This window comes from Trichophyton benhamiae, assembly GCF_000151125.1.
Source record: "Trichophyton benhamiae CBS 112371 chromosome Unknown Abenha-G-c-312d04.f1, whole genome shotgun sequence".
NCBI lineage: Eukaryota > Fungi > Ascomycota > Eurotiomycetes > Onygenales > Arthrodermataceae > Trichophyton > Trichophyton benhamiae.
In genome coordinates, this window is record NW_003315104.1 from 486038 (window position 1) to 502794 (window position 16757).

General features: G+C 49.8%; 4 protein-coding genes across 4 annotated transcripts; 1 reads left to right on the forward strand and 3 right to left on the reverse strand.

Moving 5' to 3' along the window:
- Window positions 1–656: 656 nt before the first annotated feature.
- Window positions 657–3287, reverse strand: ARB_07827 (uncharacterized protein; the record flags this gene model as incomplete). Its single annotated transcript, XM_003014061.1, has 3 exons — window positions 657–2341; window positions 2433–2745; window positions 2823–3287. The coding sequence occupies 3 exons, from the start codon at window positions 3285–3287 to the stop codon at window positions 657–659; spliced, it is 2463 nt and encodes an 820-aa protein (XP_003014107.1).
- Window positions 3288–3414: 127 nt separating this feature from the next.
- ARB_07828 (uncharacterized protein) lies at window positions 3415–4403 on the reverse strand (the record flags this gene model as incomplete). The annotated part of the gene is made up of 3 exons (XM_003014062.1): window positions 3415–3768; window positions 3831–4106; window positions 4305–4403. The coding sequence occupies 3 exons, from the start codon at window positions 4401–4403 to the stop codon at window positions 3415–3417; spliced, it is 729 nt and encodes a 242-aa protein (XP_003014108.1).
- Window positions 4404–10510: 6107 nt separating this feature from the next.
- ARB_07829 (uncharacterized protein) lies at window positions 10511–12054 on the forward strand (the record flags this gene model as incomplete). The annotated part of the gene is made up of 4 exons (XM_003014063.1): window positions 10511–10755; window positions 10810–11611; window positions 11672–11735; window positions 11852–12054. The coding sequence occupies 4 exons, from the start codon at window positions 10511–10513 to the stop codon at window positions 12052–12054; spliced, it is 1314 nt and encodes a 437-aa protein (XP_003014109.1).
- Window positions 12055–12423: 369 nt separating this feature from the next.
- ARB_07830 (C6 transcription factor, putative) lies at window positions 12424–15944 on the reverse strand (the record flags this gene model as incomplete). Its single annotated transcript, XM_003014064.1, has 4 exons — window positions 12424–13644; window positions 13707–13953; window positions 14144–14749; window positions 14815–15944. The coding sequence occupies 4 exons, from the start codon at window positions 15942–15944 to the stop codon at window positions 12424–12426; spliced, it is 3204 nt and encodes a 1067-aa protein (XP_003014110.1).
- Between the last annotated feature and the right edge of the window lie 813 nt (window positions 15945–16757).

Sequence of the window (16757 nt, forward strand, 5' to 3'; positions counted from 1 at the left end):
TGCAGGGCTCCAGCGGGAGGGACTTAGACTTAGTGACTCTGGATGATGGAGACATCGAGTGTCTGGCCGTTGATGCGAGCGCGTGGATGGCGACGACGGGCCTTTTGACCGTCTTGGAGCTGGGGCCGAGACCGAACCATGGGTCGGCTGCTCGATTTTTCTGTCTTCTTCGTTCCTCTCCTCGTGGCAGGGAGTTTTTTTTTCTTTCTCACAGGGCTGACAATGTTGCTGTCTCTCCCTACTTCTCGCTGATCTATTCTATGATGTCGAAGTTGAAGTCGTTCGTGACCGTCGGTGGTTTTTAGGTTATGTATCGGAGTTACAGGGTTTTGGGTGGTGGCGGCGTAAGTTACGGTATTTTACGATATCAATACTACGATGGACTCGGTGGAGAGCAAAGAAGGGAAAAGGAGAAGAGAAAGAAAATAGTATTTGGAAACATCCCACAGCAGACACTTTGACAGATGGACAAAGACAAAAACGGTGAACAGACAAACGATAAGACGAACAAAAGTAAAACGTAGAAAGGTAAAATATACATGGCTGACTCGACAGATTGGAAAGACAAACTCGTAGCATCGTCACGAAACGCGGAAAAAGGTAATGGTGTAGGTGGTATAAGCTGAACAAAGAACGCAGCCAGTCGGTCGGTCGGTCTACTGGCCCATCTTCTCGTCGCCGTCGGTGTCGGCTCCGTCATCGTCAACGGCCATCTTGAGCACAGGATACAGGTTCTCTCCTGCTTGCTTGGCCTCTTCCTCGGCATCGAGCATGGTTGTCGTGCTTCGGGCAGTGGGGGTAGATGGGTTCTCCTGATCTTCGTCGTCGCGTGGCATCTGACTATCTCTTCCTTCCTCGTGGGCCACGGCAGCGGCGGCGATCGCTTCCATTCCATGCATCTTGATGCTGGGGTACTCTCCGGCTCCGGTAGCGGCGTCAGATGCAGATGTAGTAGATGCAGATCCAGGGGAAGCTTTGTCGGTCTTGGCGTCTTCCTCCTTGTCGGAGTCGTCCTGCTTGTCTTCGTCGACATAGTCACCGTTGTTGAGACGTTCGAGGACATAGTCACGTAGTCTCTGTAGCAGGCGCACGTTCTCAACCCATTGCTGCTCACCGGCTGGCTGGCGGTCATCTGGTCCAGCAGCAGCAGTAGTAGCAGTGGGAGTAGGGGTGGATGAAGGGCTTCTACGGGGGGCAGCATCTTCGTCCATGTCGGCCGAGGCACGGCTGAGTGCAGGATCGATGACGCTGGAGGACAGCTTGGCTTCGTCCTTAGCAGCAGCAGCAGCGTCAGCATCACGCTTGATGGAGGGAGTGGAGAGGTCAATGTCAGGACGAGCACGCTGGAGCATGCCACCAGTGTAGCGTCTTCGGTCATCGTCAAAGATGCTGCTCAGGGTGGACGGAGGAGCGGCACTGGAGACAGTGGTTGGGTATCCCGATGAGGAGAGGCTGTCCTGGCCCGTTGTGGCGGGTAAAGTAGGGTACATTCCTGCCGTTGAAGGGTGATGGGATGGGGACATGCCATTGCTAGAGGCGAGCGAGATCGGAGAGCGGCCAGAGGTGTAGGACTGGGCGCTGGAGGGAGGAGTGAGGGCCGGAGTGGATGCAAGAGGGGATCTACTGGCAGCAGAGACAGAGGAAGCAGGAGTGACAGCAGCAGAAGTGGACATCATGGAGGCAGTGGTAGCCGCCGGAGTGGTCGTAGCGGCAGTGGCGGTGGCATGAGGGTGGTGGTGGTGTGACTGGTGGTGAGTCGGGGGAGAGTTAGTTGTGCGGTAACTCAGGGGACCCTGGACGTAGTGGGCACCAGGCTGGGCAACTCCTGCGGCGGCCACGTTTTCATCACTCTCGTAGACAGTGGACTGCATCTGCTCCAGGAATTGGTCAATGTTCATCAGGTCAGCTTTGGTGCGCAGATTGCCCATGGGGGGCAGATGGTAGGACTGGGTCGGGATGGGTCCGGCGGACTGGTAGCCACTATGGCCGCCACCGACGCCGACCATGGCAGGCATGGGCTGGTACTCTGGCACTGCACCGCCGTGGGTCAGAGGCAGCGGGAGGCCATGGAGGTTGAGCAGACGCTGGCCTACGGCGGCATAGGAGGTAGGGTCGAACTGACGGCGCTTCAGGTCTCCAAAGAACTCATTGAGGGCATCGTAGCCACGCTTCTTGCTCTCGTAGGACGCCTGGTGGGCAGCATCGTGGCCAACGGCATAGTAGACGTTTCCATACGAGGGATTGGGCTGCTGCTGGGGGTGCTGAGGCTGGTAGTACTGTGGTGGAGGGTGGCCGTAAGCCTGGGGGACCGGACCGAGTGATCCTTCAAAAAAGTGAGCTGCTATAAAAAGTTGTCAGCCCTGAACACATCACAACAGAATAAAATAGAGCAAAATAAATAGAATAAAAATAAAAATAAAAATAAAACGTACGCTTTCCGTCAGGCCCAAGACTGACGCCAAACATGCCGGTGGGAGGCTGCTGTCGCTGGCCGGCACCGGGCTCCGGCGACCGCATGAGGACCGAGTCGTCCGCGTGCGTCTTGACATGTTTCTTCAGATCCTGGGGCCGCTTGAAGGCCTTGCCGCAGAAGTCACATTTGTGCGGCTTCAGGGGCACATGGACGCGGATGTGGGAGGTGATGTGGTCGCGCTTGACGGTGGTGGTGCGGCAGTTGGACCATCCACAGGTCAGGTTGAGGTTGTTGGTGCTCTTGCGTCCGACGTGGCGCTCGCACACATGTTCCTACGCCCAGTTAGCCATTGCATCACAACACATAAAAAGAGAGAGAGAGAGAGAGAGAGAGAGAGAGAGAAGCATACGTAGAGAGCCTCTGGAGTCGGGCAGAGTTCCTGGCAGCCCTGCCACTGACATTCGAGCGAGCCGGGCGCGCCGGGGCTGTTTGGAGCGACCTGCTGGACTCCCGGGGGCGCGACGGCAGCGGCAGCAGCGGCAGCATGCTGGAGACTGGTCTGGACAGGGACGCTCTGCACTGTCTGCGAGGCCGGCTGCTGCTGTTGTCCTTGCTGCTGCTGTTGGCCCTGCTGGCCCTGCTGGCCCTGCTGACCCTGTTGCTGAGGTTGATGCTGTTGCTGAGGTGGTTGCTGCTGGAGAGATGACGCGGACTGCATCTGGCTTCGGGGCTGCTGTGCCTGCGCCTGCGTCTGCTCTGGCTGCGAGCCCGCGGCCGCTTGCTGCTGCTGTGACTGCTGCTGCTGCGACGGCTGATGCTGCTGCTGCTGGTGCTGGGCGAGGGCGGAATGGTCTTGGTCCTGGGTGGAAGACATGGCCGCCAAGCAAAAGTCTTGTCGACGCTGGGCGAGCGAGGCACCAAGAGCGGAAAGTCAGCGGTCGAAGAGGAGGGCGACGAGGGCGTTATAAGTCTAGAGAGTCAACGCTGAAAAGAAATCGTCGTTAGGAGAAGTTGAAGAAGAAGAAGAAGAAGTAGTAGTAGTAAGTAGATGAAGAAGAACGCCGGTGCAGCTGAGCAGCGATGAGAGGAGGACGCGAGGAGAGACGGGACGAAGGGGCTGAGTCGGCGAGGGAGGGCCTTGGCCTCCTTAAAATAAGAGAGTAAGGGGGGCGCGGAAAGGCGAGGGCGAGACAGACAGCGCTGACAGAGAGAGAGAGAGAGGGAACGGCCAAGCCTGGGCGGGCGGAGGGAGTCGACAGAGACAGAGATAAGTAGCAGGCAGTAGCAGGCAGTGGCAGGCAGTGGCAGGCAGTGGCAGCAGTGCTAGGAGAGCTGGACAGGAGGGATGGACAGAGCTAGAGCAGTCGCTGAGGCCGACGGTTGGGCAGGAAAGGCAGGACAAGACAGCGACAAGAACGACGAGACGGTGGGAGAGACGGAGGACGGCCAAGACATTTAAATAAGTAAGGCGAGGCAAGGCAGCTTTGGCTGGGTTTTCCCTCTTTTCTTCTGCCGCTTGCTTGCTTGCTGGCTTGCTTTCTTGCTTGCTTTCTTGCTGCTGCTGCTGGTGCTGCTGCTGCTGCCGGTGCTCTCTATTTCTCTCTCTCCTGTCTCGCTGGCCTTTCTTTGCTTTTTCCTCTCTTCGCCTTTTTCTTTGCTTCTTCCTGTCTTTCTCCTTCGTCTCGTCTCTCTTCTTTTTACTTACATATTATTACTCCGTATTATTATTTTATTATTTTTTTCGTCGCTTCGTTGCTTTTTCTGTACTGCTGACATAAGCAGATGTGTTACTCCAAGGGAGCCAATGAGGGCGAGAGCGCCAAGCCAGGCGGAGCCAAGGGCGGCCAAGGACGGCCAAGGACGGGCCAAGGGGATGGGTGCCAAGACCCACTGCCAAGAATACACAAGCGAAGTTGCCAAGGTTGGGCCAAGGGTGCCAAGCCAGGTGCATCCCTGCTTGAGACGCCGAGGTCAGCCGATGATTAGTCATGGTGAGTTACTTAAGCAGCGATAAGACCCGGTGGGGCGTCTTCAGCCAGTGCTTGTCGTTGCTTAGTCAGCCTCCAGTCCATTGCTTAATATTGCTTCTTTGCCACATGTGAAACGTTGTCCTTTTTCGGGTCGTGTGTCTTGCTTCCTTGACCAACCACAGCTTCAAGCAGGAGTGACGGTGACAGGTATAAAGCGTACTGGGTTTCTGATACGGAGTAACTATGCTAGATTCTAACAGAGTAACTGGATAAACTCAAAAAGGTGTTTCATAAGGTCTACCTACATATCTAGAATACTTGACTGCCCAACTGGCGTCGTTTATATAACTGTCCACTTGCCATGCATACATTCACCAATAAATATCAATTCAGCAAGCCCACACTGGTGGTCAGTACTGATAATATATATATATATATGTATATAGATATTGTTGCACGGAAGAAAGGAGATAGATTATTTCTTCCTCGGCTGGTCGATCCTAGCACGAAAGGAATCCCAATCTCGAAGGGCAGGACATGTGCCTTGAAAACCTCTAACCCCTCGAATGTAAGCCCATTTAATAATCTACTTATTTATTATTTCCGTAGGGTGAGAGCGTCATCGTCTTTAACTCTTCGCCTAATTGCAGAGATTCTGAGTCCTCTTCGCTGAGATCAATACAACTTCTCCAAGTGAATGCACGGGTGGGTTAGACGGACGGGTATCATTAGCAGCATGACAAATTGCATTCAGTCCGAGGTCAACTAACGATCAGTCATCCATAAGTTGAGGTTGTTGAACATGGTCGGTTGCAGACTGTTGGTTAGTCGGAATGAAGCTGATATCTTACTCTGTGAGGCGTCCCCGGGGACCGATTAGCTACTTCGCCCAAGGGTTCGTCTTTGGAATTGGCGCGTCGACGAACCCTGCTGTTGTCGGAGGTGGACGTGGCTCATAGCCTATCGGCACTTGACAGTGAACGTATGTCCTAACGTCGTAACCTTATGGAAGACTGCCATGGGGAAAGTCAGTTTGGTCATTGCGGCCAATACCTCGACTGCCCGTGGTTTGAAACGCTTTGTCAGGGCCTCTACCCATCCGGCTTGTAGGGGGAATGCAGTAATTGCTCGTTTTTCCATCCCAGTCAGCTCGATGGTATACCATTCAAGAGCTTGACCTCTCAAGCTAGCTTGAACGTTAGACCTCACTAAGTCTTCACCTTTTGTGAGTCGGTCTCTGGAGGCCACTCGGTTCTACCATCATAAACTGCCCTCATTTTCGGTATATCTAGGGTCGGGTGACCCCACTTCGTCTGCTGGCGAATATGGTTTCTGGTCCCTGGATCGTCACAGACATGGACAAGACAATGACAAGAACGACGAGACGGTGTAAGATACGGAGGTCGGCCAAGACATTTAAATAGCAGAGACAAGTCGAGGCAGTACAAGGCGGCTTCGCTAGGTTTCCCTCCTTTCTTCTCCTTCCTACTTGCTTGCTGCTTGCTTTGTTGCTAGTCACACTGTAGCCCATGCGAGTTCAAACCGATCATTCTCGGAATATCTAGACTTGGAGATACCCAACACCTCTGCTGGCGAATTTGGTTTCTGGCCCCTGGATCGACATAGACGTGGACACTGTAGCCCATGCGGCTGGAGCGGTCTCCTGCACTACTAAAGCGCAGACATATGTGCAGCTCCTTGTCTGGAGGTCTATCCGTTTGGCTTATGGTCGTCAAGTGGGCATCGGCGCTGTAGTAGAGGTGGTTAGCTTAAGGTTACCCAGGAAAATGTTTGGATGGCTGCCGGAAGCTATGAGTACATACAATGCTATGCAGTATTCTGTCTTGACCTTCTTGATGTGCCAAGCAAAGCGGAGCCAAGCGCGGGCAAGAACGGCCAAGACTGCCGGAAGCTGCGAATACATACAATACTATGCAGTATTCGGGCTTGACCTTCTTGAAGCCCCCTTCGGTGCCAACTTGGATGATGTCACAGTGATTGGTGATATACTGGGACATCACCCTCAGAGTCTCTACCATTCGACCATCTTCGGACCTGTGGTGCCACTCAATTCTGAGGACTGTATTTATACCCTCCGCGCGGTATTTCATCTTCCACACAGGCCACCTGCCTTGGAATTGCAGTTTCCAGCTGGCACAGTGATTGGCGATATACTGGGACATCACCCTCAAAGTCTCTTCCATCCGACCATGTTCGGGTCTGTGGTGCCACTTAATTTCGAGGGCTTTGTTTATACCCTCCACGCGGTATTTTATCTTCCACACAGGCCAATCTGCCTTGGGGTTACGTCCAGCTGGCAAAGCCGGGAACTGGACTAACGTGTTGTTTGACAACATCCCTTCTTCTTTCGTCTTTTCTTCTTTATTAGTTTGTCTTATGCTCTCTTGAAAAGCCTGTTTTATGATATACTGCGATATCACCCTCAGAGTCTCTTCCATCCGACCATGTTCAGGCCTGTGGTGCCACTCAATTCTGAGGACTTTATTTATACCCTCCACGCGGTATTTTATCTTCCACACAGGCCAACCTGCCTTGGAGTTGTTATTTCCAGCTGGCACAGCCTGGAACTGGACCGACATATTGCTTGACGACATTTTGTTTGACAACATCCTTTCTTCTTGATCTTCTTCTCTTTGTTGTCCTTGCTGTCGTGTCAAAAGAGACTTTACCCCGAGATCACCTTAGAATGATGGAGGCGATAGGGGCTATATTTATAAAAACAATGATAGGCCCCGATCTAGGTCTCCTCGAGAGTTTTATTAACTGCCTCTGCGCAGTATCTTAGCTTCCACGCGGGTGTGTTTGATGGTATATTGGGGTAACACACTAAGGTGTCTTCCATATATTTTCCTGTGGCTTGTGATGCCACTCGATTCCGGAGGGTATTAGGAAAATTCCTCTGTGCGGTATTTCATCTTCCACACAGGTCAACCTCTCATGTCATGTCCAAGCAGTCGTCAAGCCCTTGGCGAGATCGCACAGCCTGCCCTTCATGCAGCACCCTTGACCTGAAGGCCTCGAGCTGGCGCAAGCCTGGAGCTGGACAGGCTTTCTGGCTAAGAAAGACAACTGGGTAAGGGGTACAACTGTTCCATGTGGACGTCTGGTCAAGCTTGAACTCTGCCCACAGGGCGTCGTAGCAAGTGTCCAGTGACTCCATCAAGTCGAGCTGGGTGGGTAAGACAGACAACTGGGCAAGGGGTAAAACTGTTTGAGGGGAGGGATGTGTAGCTGGAGAGGAGGTTGTAATTCTTAGATAAAATATTCAGGTCGAGAAAAAAATTTGGATCTGGGGGCCCTTAAATATTCAGCAGATGGCAGCATGGCCGTGAATATAGCACTTCACGAACGGCAGTGACGATCCTCCAGTGAAGTCGACCGGTGAAGTCGCAACTTGACGCCTGGCGCCTTCCCCACAAAGCCTATCTTTCGCACACGCACTCTGCAGATAACCCCACGTCCCGGTTGATTAGAAAATCGACAACTTCCTCGAGTTATCAAAATCCTTAGAGCTAAATCCAGTACTTAATAAGCTGTAAATCAGGCCTTCACATTCATTTACTAGATGCATAGATTCTTAATAAAGTACAAGTATTTAATACATCATAAAACTTGGTTACTCGGGAAGTGTCATTAACGCGCTGGTGGAGATGATGATTAACCATGTCAAACCTAAAATGACTAACTAAGCGCCGGCGTGATACATCTCCGACTCCCAACAAAAAGCCTGGTCAATAGTGATAAGGAATAATAGGGGCGCATAGCTAAGGGGATGACATCTTAGAGGGCACCTGAGAAAACAGTTCACGATTCTATCTCGCCCATGGATTCGTCCTGGGTGCCGGGGCGTCGACCAGTCCTTCCGTTGACGGCGGGGGGCGCGGCTCGTGGCCTGGCGCCCATCGGCAATCATAAGCGTTGGTTTCCGGGGGCCACTCTGTTCTTCCTTCGTATACTGCCCTCATTTTTTCATCATCGGGAGTTGGGCTGGTCCATGCCGACGGCTTTCGGCGATGCTTTCTAGTAATGGGATCAACGTATACGTGCACGCTGTGTCCCCTGTGGTGGACCCGGTCTCCCGCGCTGCTGAAGTGCAGGCTTAGATGTAAATCCGTATCCCTCTTTCTGTCTGAGTGGCTGATGGTCGTCACATGAGAATCCCCACTATATTAAAAGCACTCGTAGTTAGCTTGACCCATCTTCTGGAATCCTGTTGTAGATACTCACGTAACAATGCAGAATTCGGGCTTCAGGTCCTTAAAACCTCTTCCATGAAAGGATAAAATCTCATCACAAGGGTTGCAGATGTACTCATGGATGACTGAAAGGGTCTCATTCATCGCCTCTTGACTGTTCGGCTCGTGGTGCCATTCAATCCGGAGTATCTTGCTCACCCCTTCCGCACGGTAGTTCATCTTCCATACCGGCCAGTGTGACTTGGGCGCATGAATTCCCCCTTGGTTGACCTGGGAGCCTGGTTTCTTAGGAGGCGCAGGGCGTTTGGGCGGCTGGGAGGACCGCATCGCACCTCGTTGTGGCTGTTTGGTGCGCAGCATTGTGCTTGGAGTTGAAAGGGGTAACGGAAGGATAAAACCTATGCGCAGCTGGGCTTGTGTAAAACTTGTCTCTTTTGTCTTTTTATTCCTGTTTGTTGGCTGTGAACTGTCTCCCAAAACAGCACAGGACCAAGAGCTGAGATGGTCGTATTTATAACCTGCCGAGTCAATGCTGATGAGGGCCGCATTTGACGGACTCCTGTAAAATCTGTCACAGTAATGCATGAATTGTTGAAATTCTGACAATAGATCTATTTACAATCATCATCCAATTAATCTCCGCCCCCAAACTTCCTTCCCCCTGCCTTGCCTTGCCCGGGCGCTTCGAGATAAGTTCACCAGAGCCAGTAAATTATCGGAGCTATGCCACTGCATAAGAAAAAAAATGGGAATACATCCAAAATTGACAGCAACCTACCCCTGTACATTGTATCATATGTTCTTCGGGTATGCCGGGGGAGGGGAAGTAATGGACGGAGTATAAGCGCTGATTCTCACATATTCCATATTGAAAGCGGGTATCGTATCAGGTTTTGGATCAAATGATCATTTCTATGGCTCTCAGTCACCGAAATCAATGCCCATGCATGGAAGGTATGTCTGGGGTATCTTTGGAAATTGCTCTTATGCGCCATGAGCCAATGAATCAAAGCTTGCACACGGCTCATCACATCTTAGCGGCTACCCGAGTAAACGGTACTGTTAAGCGCTGCCATCGCTATTTCGGGATATCCAAGGCAAGGCAGCGGAGTAGGAGGTATGATAGGGGCCATCCAACATACTGGGCGTGGCCCTGCACAAATAGGCATTCAGTGGTATTGAGAAGCGGTTTATCAATAGGCAACCGGATCCATTTCTTCGCCCCTCCCATCCTCAAACTATTCCTCAATAGTAAGTTGAATAACACTGTGACTGCTGCGGCACAGCAAGGGATGAGGTTGGGATGATGGAGATATATTTGGAAGTTTGCGTTTTTGGCGCCTATTTAACTTTTATTAGTAATGTCCATTTACGGACTAGTTAACTAAGTCAACTAAATTACGTAATTCACTAGTTAGTTAACTTGTTAGTGAGTTCGTTATTGAGTCACGAACAAACTTGGGTGAGTGATGAATGGCATGGCACGAACATGACCTCGTTGAATCGTCCTGTCGCTGCACGTCACTCAAGGACACGAAGTCGAGGCCGGCCAGTCGGAACAGCAAAGTGCTCGATAGGTCTCAGTGGAAGTAAAAGAAAGAAAAACGAACCTCGCTTTCTTGAAGATCCTTGCTGATTCAGATTGTGACGCCAACATAAAGTCGATGAGAGCCAACCAAAATAGGATCTTTGTCAAGTTACGCCGCCCCTTCAAGCGCCGGGGTGGAGTGTGACTCGATGCACAGATCCCTGTGAGTTGGAGGAGCAAATATGACCCTGGGCGCTACATGGTCTTGAAATTCTCTGCTATATAAGGAATCGAACACATCCTACCCAAGTTTTCATCACACAACCCATCTGATTCTCAGCTTGCCCAGAGCCTGCCGTTTCTTTTCTGAATTCTAGCAAGCATGATACAAGAATACCCCATTGGAGATGCGGATGCGGGACAGCCCAGATGGGTCCAGGAATATTGTGATGCGGAGCTATGCGAGGGTATTCGTGAATACTCATACGGACAAGCTGGTCTCTGTCCCGTCTTGATCGGTGACATTTTAGGAGGTAAAAATATGCAGGATGGAAAAAACTGTTCTTTCGAAGTTATTGGAAAACTTGGCCATGGCTCATACTCTACTGTGTGGCTGGTCAGAAACAAGTGCGTTTCTCACCCGGCCCTGTTTCTCACATGCTAATTAAGAAACTGCTCTAGGGAAACTGGAGTATATCATGCTCTCAAGATTTTGAGATCAGAGCACAGCTCTGCTAATAATATTGAGCTAAAAATCCTGAGGGATATCGATGCCCTTCAGTTTTCTTTCTTCTATACTCATGTGCCGACGAATAGGCGGCACCTTTGTCTCGTGATGCAACCGTCTGGGTGCACACTTGCACAAAGGAGCTGGGCTAGTGACGAGTACGAGGTGCTCGGTTGTCCATGGGATGTTGCTTCTATATCCATGTTCACGGAAGCACTCTTGGTAAAAGTATTTTCGTTTCATGAACTGGGGATATATCACGGAGGTACGAACAGTCTCCCCGCCTTGAACAACAGAGAACAGTTACAGTTTTTGACTAACATACTTACGCTGCCATTAGATCTCAGTCCCGGAAATGTTACCCTGGGTGTATCCGAAGATGCTTTCACTCCTGAAGCCATGCAGAAGACATTTGGGAGGGACTTGCGGGGTACAGTGTTCCTGGCACTCCCCCCTCGGTCAAAACCCCAGCCCCCTATTCCCCCATGCCTTCCAGCTTACATCACACGCCATGAGCATCCCTTGGCTTCTGACGGATGGGACTTCTCTTTGCTGGAAATCATAGACTTTGGACAAGGGGGTCAGTTTGATTTGTTTGCCTCAACTCTCAATTGGTATCGCACGCTAAAAATTTTAACAGGTTATGAATCCAGGAAAACTAAGTTGATGGGCACACCGTATTATCTCCCACCTGAGCACAATAATCCAAAAGCTCTAGCATCTATTCAATCGGATTTATGGAGCTTGGGCTGCGTTGTATGATTATATCTTCTTCTTCCATTATTGTACTTCAGACTGATGTTGGGTCCGGTATAGCTCTTCTATGGCTTGATGCACGAGCATCTATTCTGGCTAGATGGGAGTCTAGAAAAATATCTTGGTATGTATGCACTTTTATGCTGATATAACCTTTTTTTATTTTTATTTTTTCCCTCACTTTAACATCCACACTGTTCATTGAGGCCTTTTCACTAACATCCCAATTTTTCAATGTAGCTGCCAATGATGAGGGGCAAGCATCTATCATTGATGGCCGGCTAAAAGGCCACCCCGTCTTTCAAGAGCATATCCAGTACAGGAAAATTACAAGCAAACTACTTCAGTCTCTTATACGAGCAGATCCCAGAAAACGAGACAAGCGAAGGGCAAATGAGCTACTGGATAAGTTGATAGATTATGCGAATGAGCACCTGGATTAGAATGGCGAGGGGTAGGGTGGATGTGGTATACAAAAACTAAAATCAACTATATGGTTAAGCCAGGATAAATCTGTTTACACCCAATTATCTATACGCTGCGTACTTTTAAATCTTGCTCCCTCATATATGTATAGCGCATAAAAATATATGTAATAACAAGAATGTACACGCTTCTTGAAGAGAACATGAATCGATGTCTACGCATTCGTGTTTTCGAAGGGTATCAAGGGTCTAACGGGGAGGTCAAGCAGGGGAAGCATAAAGACGATGGCATTCTGTCTCTTGGGGGTATATGCAGAAAGTTAAACTGGGGATAAACCATAAAAAGGGGCATATGCTAGAAAAACTGGGCATTCCACCATAGAATCATTAGTCCTTGTTACCAGCATTATTATCGTTATTGCTTCCATCGCCGTTCGAATTCCAGTTCCCCCATTGAGTCCAATCATTCGAGGGCACGCCCAAATTTCCATCTCCATTTATATCTCCACCAATGTTAGTGCTCACACCACCAAATTGGTCCAGAAGGTTATCAAATTTCATGTCTGTGTCTAGGGCCATATCTAGGCCAGCACCAAGACCCATCACAAAGTCATCTGATGCAGTTTGGAAAGAGGGGTCGGCTGTAGGGTACTGGTATGAATTGTTTGGGGCCCCTTGCGCAGCAAGGTTTTGCCAGATGAAAGAATGGCCGGGGATTGTGACAAGGTCGGGGTTGCCCATGAATTGGTAGGCATTTGTATTTTGTTGGGGCTCCGATGTTGGGCTTTGTGTATTGCCCGGGAAGGCGGTGGATACTGCCTTTATATGGGGAGGCAGACTGCTGACTGAGGTTGGGTCATGAGAGGATGCTGGACTCACCATGGACAGCCCGGGGGTAGTTGCAAACGAAGGTGAAGAGGACACGTTAGATTTATTCAAGCCATCCCTGTCCATTACAGATTGTAGGGATGAGTTTGAAGAGAACATAAATTGACCTTGGCCACCATTGCTGTTATTGTCCTGTTTAAAATGGTCGTCTTCCAAGGTTGACATTGGTTGGGTGGGGTAGGCCAACGGGTCGTCGGAAGGGAACATCATCGGCATAAGATCAGGCAGGGGTGCTGAGCCATTAAATGGCGGCGAAAATGATATATCTTGTTTGGGTGCGGATTGTGATTGCTGGTTTTCTATGCCTCCTACTGTAGCCAAAGATGGTGATGATATGTGAGTTTGTTCGGTATTAGCCAGTGATGAGACCCGGGGTGTAGAAGGAGATGGGCCAAATAAGCTTTGCATATCAGTCGTCCATTTGAAGGGGCCATTCGAGGCACTATTTGCGTTCTCGACTGACATATCTCCAGCCGGAGAATTTTGAACAGTAGCCTCTCTATTTGGTGTAACGTGCAATGGGAAGGTACTTGCTCGTTGTGGTAAACTGGCATTAAACTCTTCAGGCGCTTTGGTCTGCAGAGGTGGTGTCTTGTTACCGCTTCCTGAAGAACTGTTTGAACAAATAGGAGTGGGAGTCTGAGTACGCTTCCGGTTGATTAGCGGAGACGAAAGAGCCTGCCGGTTTCGAAGTCTCTCCGGAAGATATTTAAACATAGACTAGAGATAATGTTAGTTCATTTGCGAATAACATCAAATTCATACGGCCAAGGGAGACTTACATTCAAACTCTGGGCACATCGATCTGCAGCCATACTCTTCTTTGCGAGGCCAGCTAGCACATTCTTCCCCTCCAAGGCATCTTTCAAAATTCCGTCCTTGGCCGCTGCAGATTCCGGGTTTTCGAGGATAAAGAAGAGGAGCGTTAAGATTGCAAAGTAAGTTGTATACATCGTAAACCAATACGATCCGTTGAGAAGCTGTTTCTTTTTCATACCAGCAGTGATATGAACAACATTACGCGCAACACTAACACAAGCAGCGGCACAGGCATAAGATCGTTTGTCGATTTCTTGGCCTTTGGAACCACCAGTAACATAATGTAAGAAAGGCCGATACATAACTAGCTGAACATGAGCGTAGCATATACGGAGGAGTTGCCTCATCCTTGGACCTGTCAGCACATGCAAAATCAATTCTCCAACATATGGTCACTCACCTCTCCACTTCGATTGCCGCTTCACCACCGGGTCTATAGGCATCAGGCAGCGCCTCCATCCATTTCTGAAGATCTCGTTCAAGTTCTCGGATCTTTGAATGGCTTACCATATAGGTATGGTTGTCGCCGTGCGTTGTGACTTTGACAGGATAAATATATTTCATCACTTTCAACATGATATGGCCGAGTCTCATGTGCGCATTTGCACCTTGCATTAGGCAAATGTAGTTCTTTGGCATAGGCAAGATGCCATCCTTGGTGATAAATTCGTCATCGACAGCCATAGGATAGGTTTGGTCGATATCATCTTCACTCAACATTGATGGGAGGCCGAGAATAGTGCTGACATGGACATCCATCTTTCGAACAACCCAAAAAATCCGTTTGCGAGTTTCGAGCTCAATGGGGTTGAACTTGACAGAAACCGAGCGGTGGAGACCAAGACGGACGGCAGCACGGAGCGCAATTCCAATATAAGAATAACAAGTTCTAATATTGGCAGAGGCTTGTAGGAAAAGGATCATAAAGCAAACAGCCTGAAGAGAGGTTAGGTCTCGACACTCGGTTATATCAAGCAACTGTCGACCAGCTTTAAAATATTGGAAGCTATTCTGATTGTTAGTTTTGAATTGACTCAGAAAGTACGAAGAAACTTCAATAGGAGGAATTACCCTTGATCTACAGCACTTTCATAGCCAGATTTCTCCAAAGTGCAGTCTCCAGGTCCTCGGAACAGGCATCCGACAGCAAGCGCAAGATATAGAAGCGGCAAGAAGCTATTCTCCTCATTTGAGAATTGTTCTAGCGGGGTATCATATATACGGTCGAACATTGCCCAAAACGATGGTTTATGCAAGAAACGCATTATACAACACGCATCTTCAAGGGCATGAGTGCAGAATTTTCGCGCTTCCTTCTTCGATGGTAAGTCGTGAACGGGAGACAAGTGTGTGTCGATAGGGGACTCTGAAGTTGATTTCATTTTCTCCAGTCTGAGGGGCATCCGAGGGAGCTTCTGGGGCAGCTGCCCTTCCGGAGCAATGTTTCCTATTTGCTTCCGGACTCTTCTCACAAAGATAAGCCCGGAGGAATGACCGTGATAATCCCAATGTCCTTCATCGTCAAGGTCAAGAGAGCCCGTATTATCCACCATCGACTCTAGAAGTGATTCGTCGCACGGTTCTGAGGCTGCCGGTAACTTCGGCTCGGGCTTTCTAGGGGGCTCAGGCGTATTATTTTTGAGCAGAGCAAGTATTTCTTCGACGCAGCACCCATCATATCGAGGGTCATCAAGGTCAATCTCGGGCACAAGTGCTCTCAGGAGCCTTTCGGCTTTCTGAAGTCGACTTTCGAGGGCTTCGATATATTGAGGGGCAGGATTTCTTCGTCGGTTTGACGGCTTGTCATATGTGCATTCTGGTATCAAAAACATGATTAGCCACCCGCTTTTTCGCACAGGATCAACCGGAATACATAATTTGTATATAGAAGGAGTCATACCGTAACTATAGACAGTACAGTGGGTACAAGGTTGCTTGCCGTCGCATTTTATCTTCTTACGGCGACACTCATCGCAGGCTCTTGTGACCCTTCTTCTTTTTTGTACTGTTATGGCCAGTGAGGACTGGTGTGAGTCGGTAGCTGGTGTTCCCTCTGTCGTCACAGGTTCTTGCGTTGCGTCTGGGGTTTGGTCATGATGGTCCTCAGAATTGTCAACCTCGCCTCCGGCTGACGCTGAGGATTGCTCCTGAATTTTCTGTTCCTCCTGCGGCGACTGCATGGTAATATCTTCAGAGACCATTATGTTTGAATGCCTCACAAAGCACCCACAAGCTCATTGGGGGCGGCCAAGGATTAGATAGGGGTTTATATCGTCGTCTTCACTACTGCTCGTGGTGTCAAGCAGTAACATATCCAGGCGCCAGGGTATACTCCTGGAGCTCGATACTAGCAACGCATACTGGGTTAGCACAAGCAAACAAAGGGCGGTTATAAACTCCGCGGCCACGAGCATTCCCCATGTACAATTGTTTTTTTCTTTTGGCCAGCCTCATTGAATCGATTAAGCGGACAGATGCTCATTCGACTTTCCTCCCCTCTCTGGCCAGAAGAGAGTTCACCAGCGGAGTTGACGTACCAATGATAAAGGTTTCCCCCGCTGATTTGCTACCAAGATCGACAAGCAAATGCAAGCAGACGGGCGACTCGTTCGTCTATACGCTCAATATCGTTGGGCGAGGACGAAAAAGAAGGAAGGAGCGTGCAGGCGCAAGGATGGGTGACAGATACGACCAGCAAGTTGAGTGGGAGTTTTTATCAGATGGAAATGACTCTTTGATGTTTCAACCAGCACTAGTAAGGCTTGCTCGGATTGCAGACTAAAAGTTTGAAAAGCGCGACCCACAGGGCAAGAATGTACTTGGCCCGTTGATAGGTGGATACAAGCTTTCGACCTTTGGGCCTTCTAACGGGGAGCAAAGAAGGAAGAAAGGCGTGCACGATCACCGGATTAGAATCGAGTCCCGGCGCATAATCCCTAGCCTACAAAGCAAGTAAGCAGCAAGCAGGATAACAGGAAGCGCCGAAGCGTGCAGGCAGATTTGGAACAGCCACA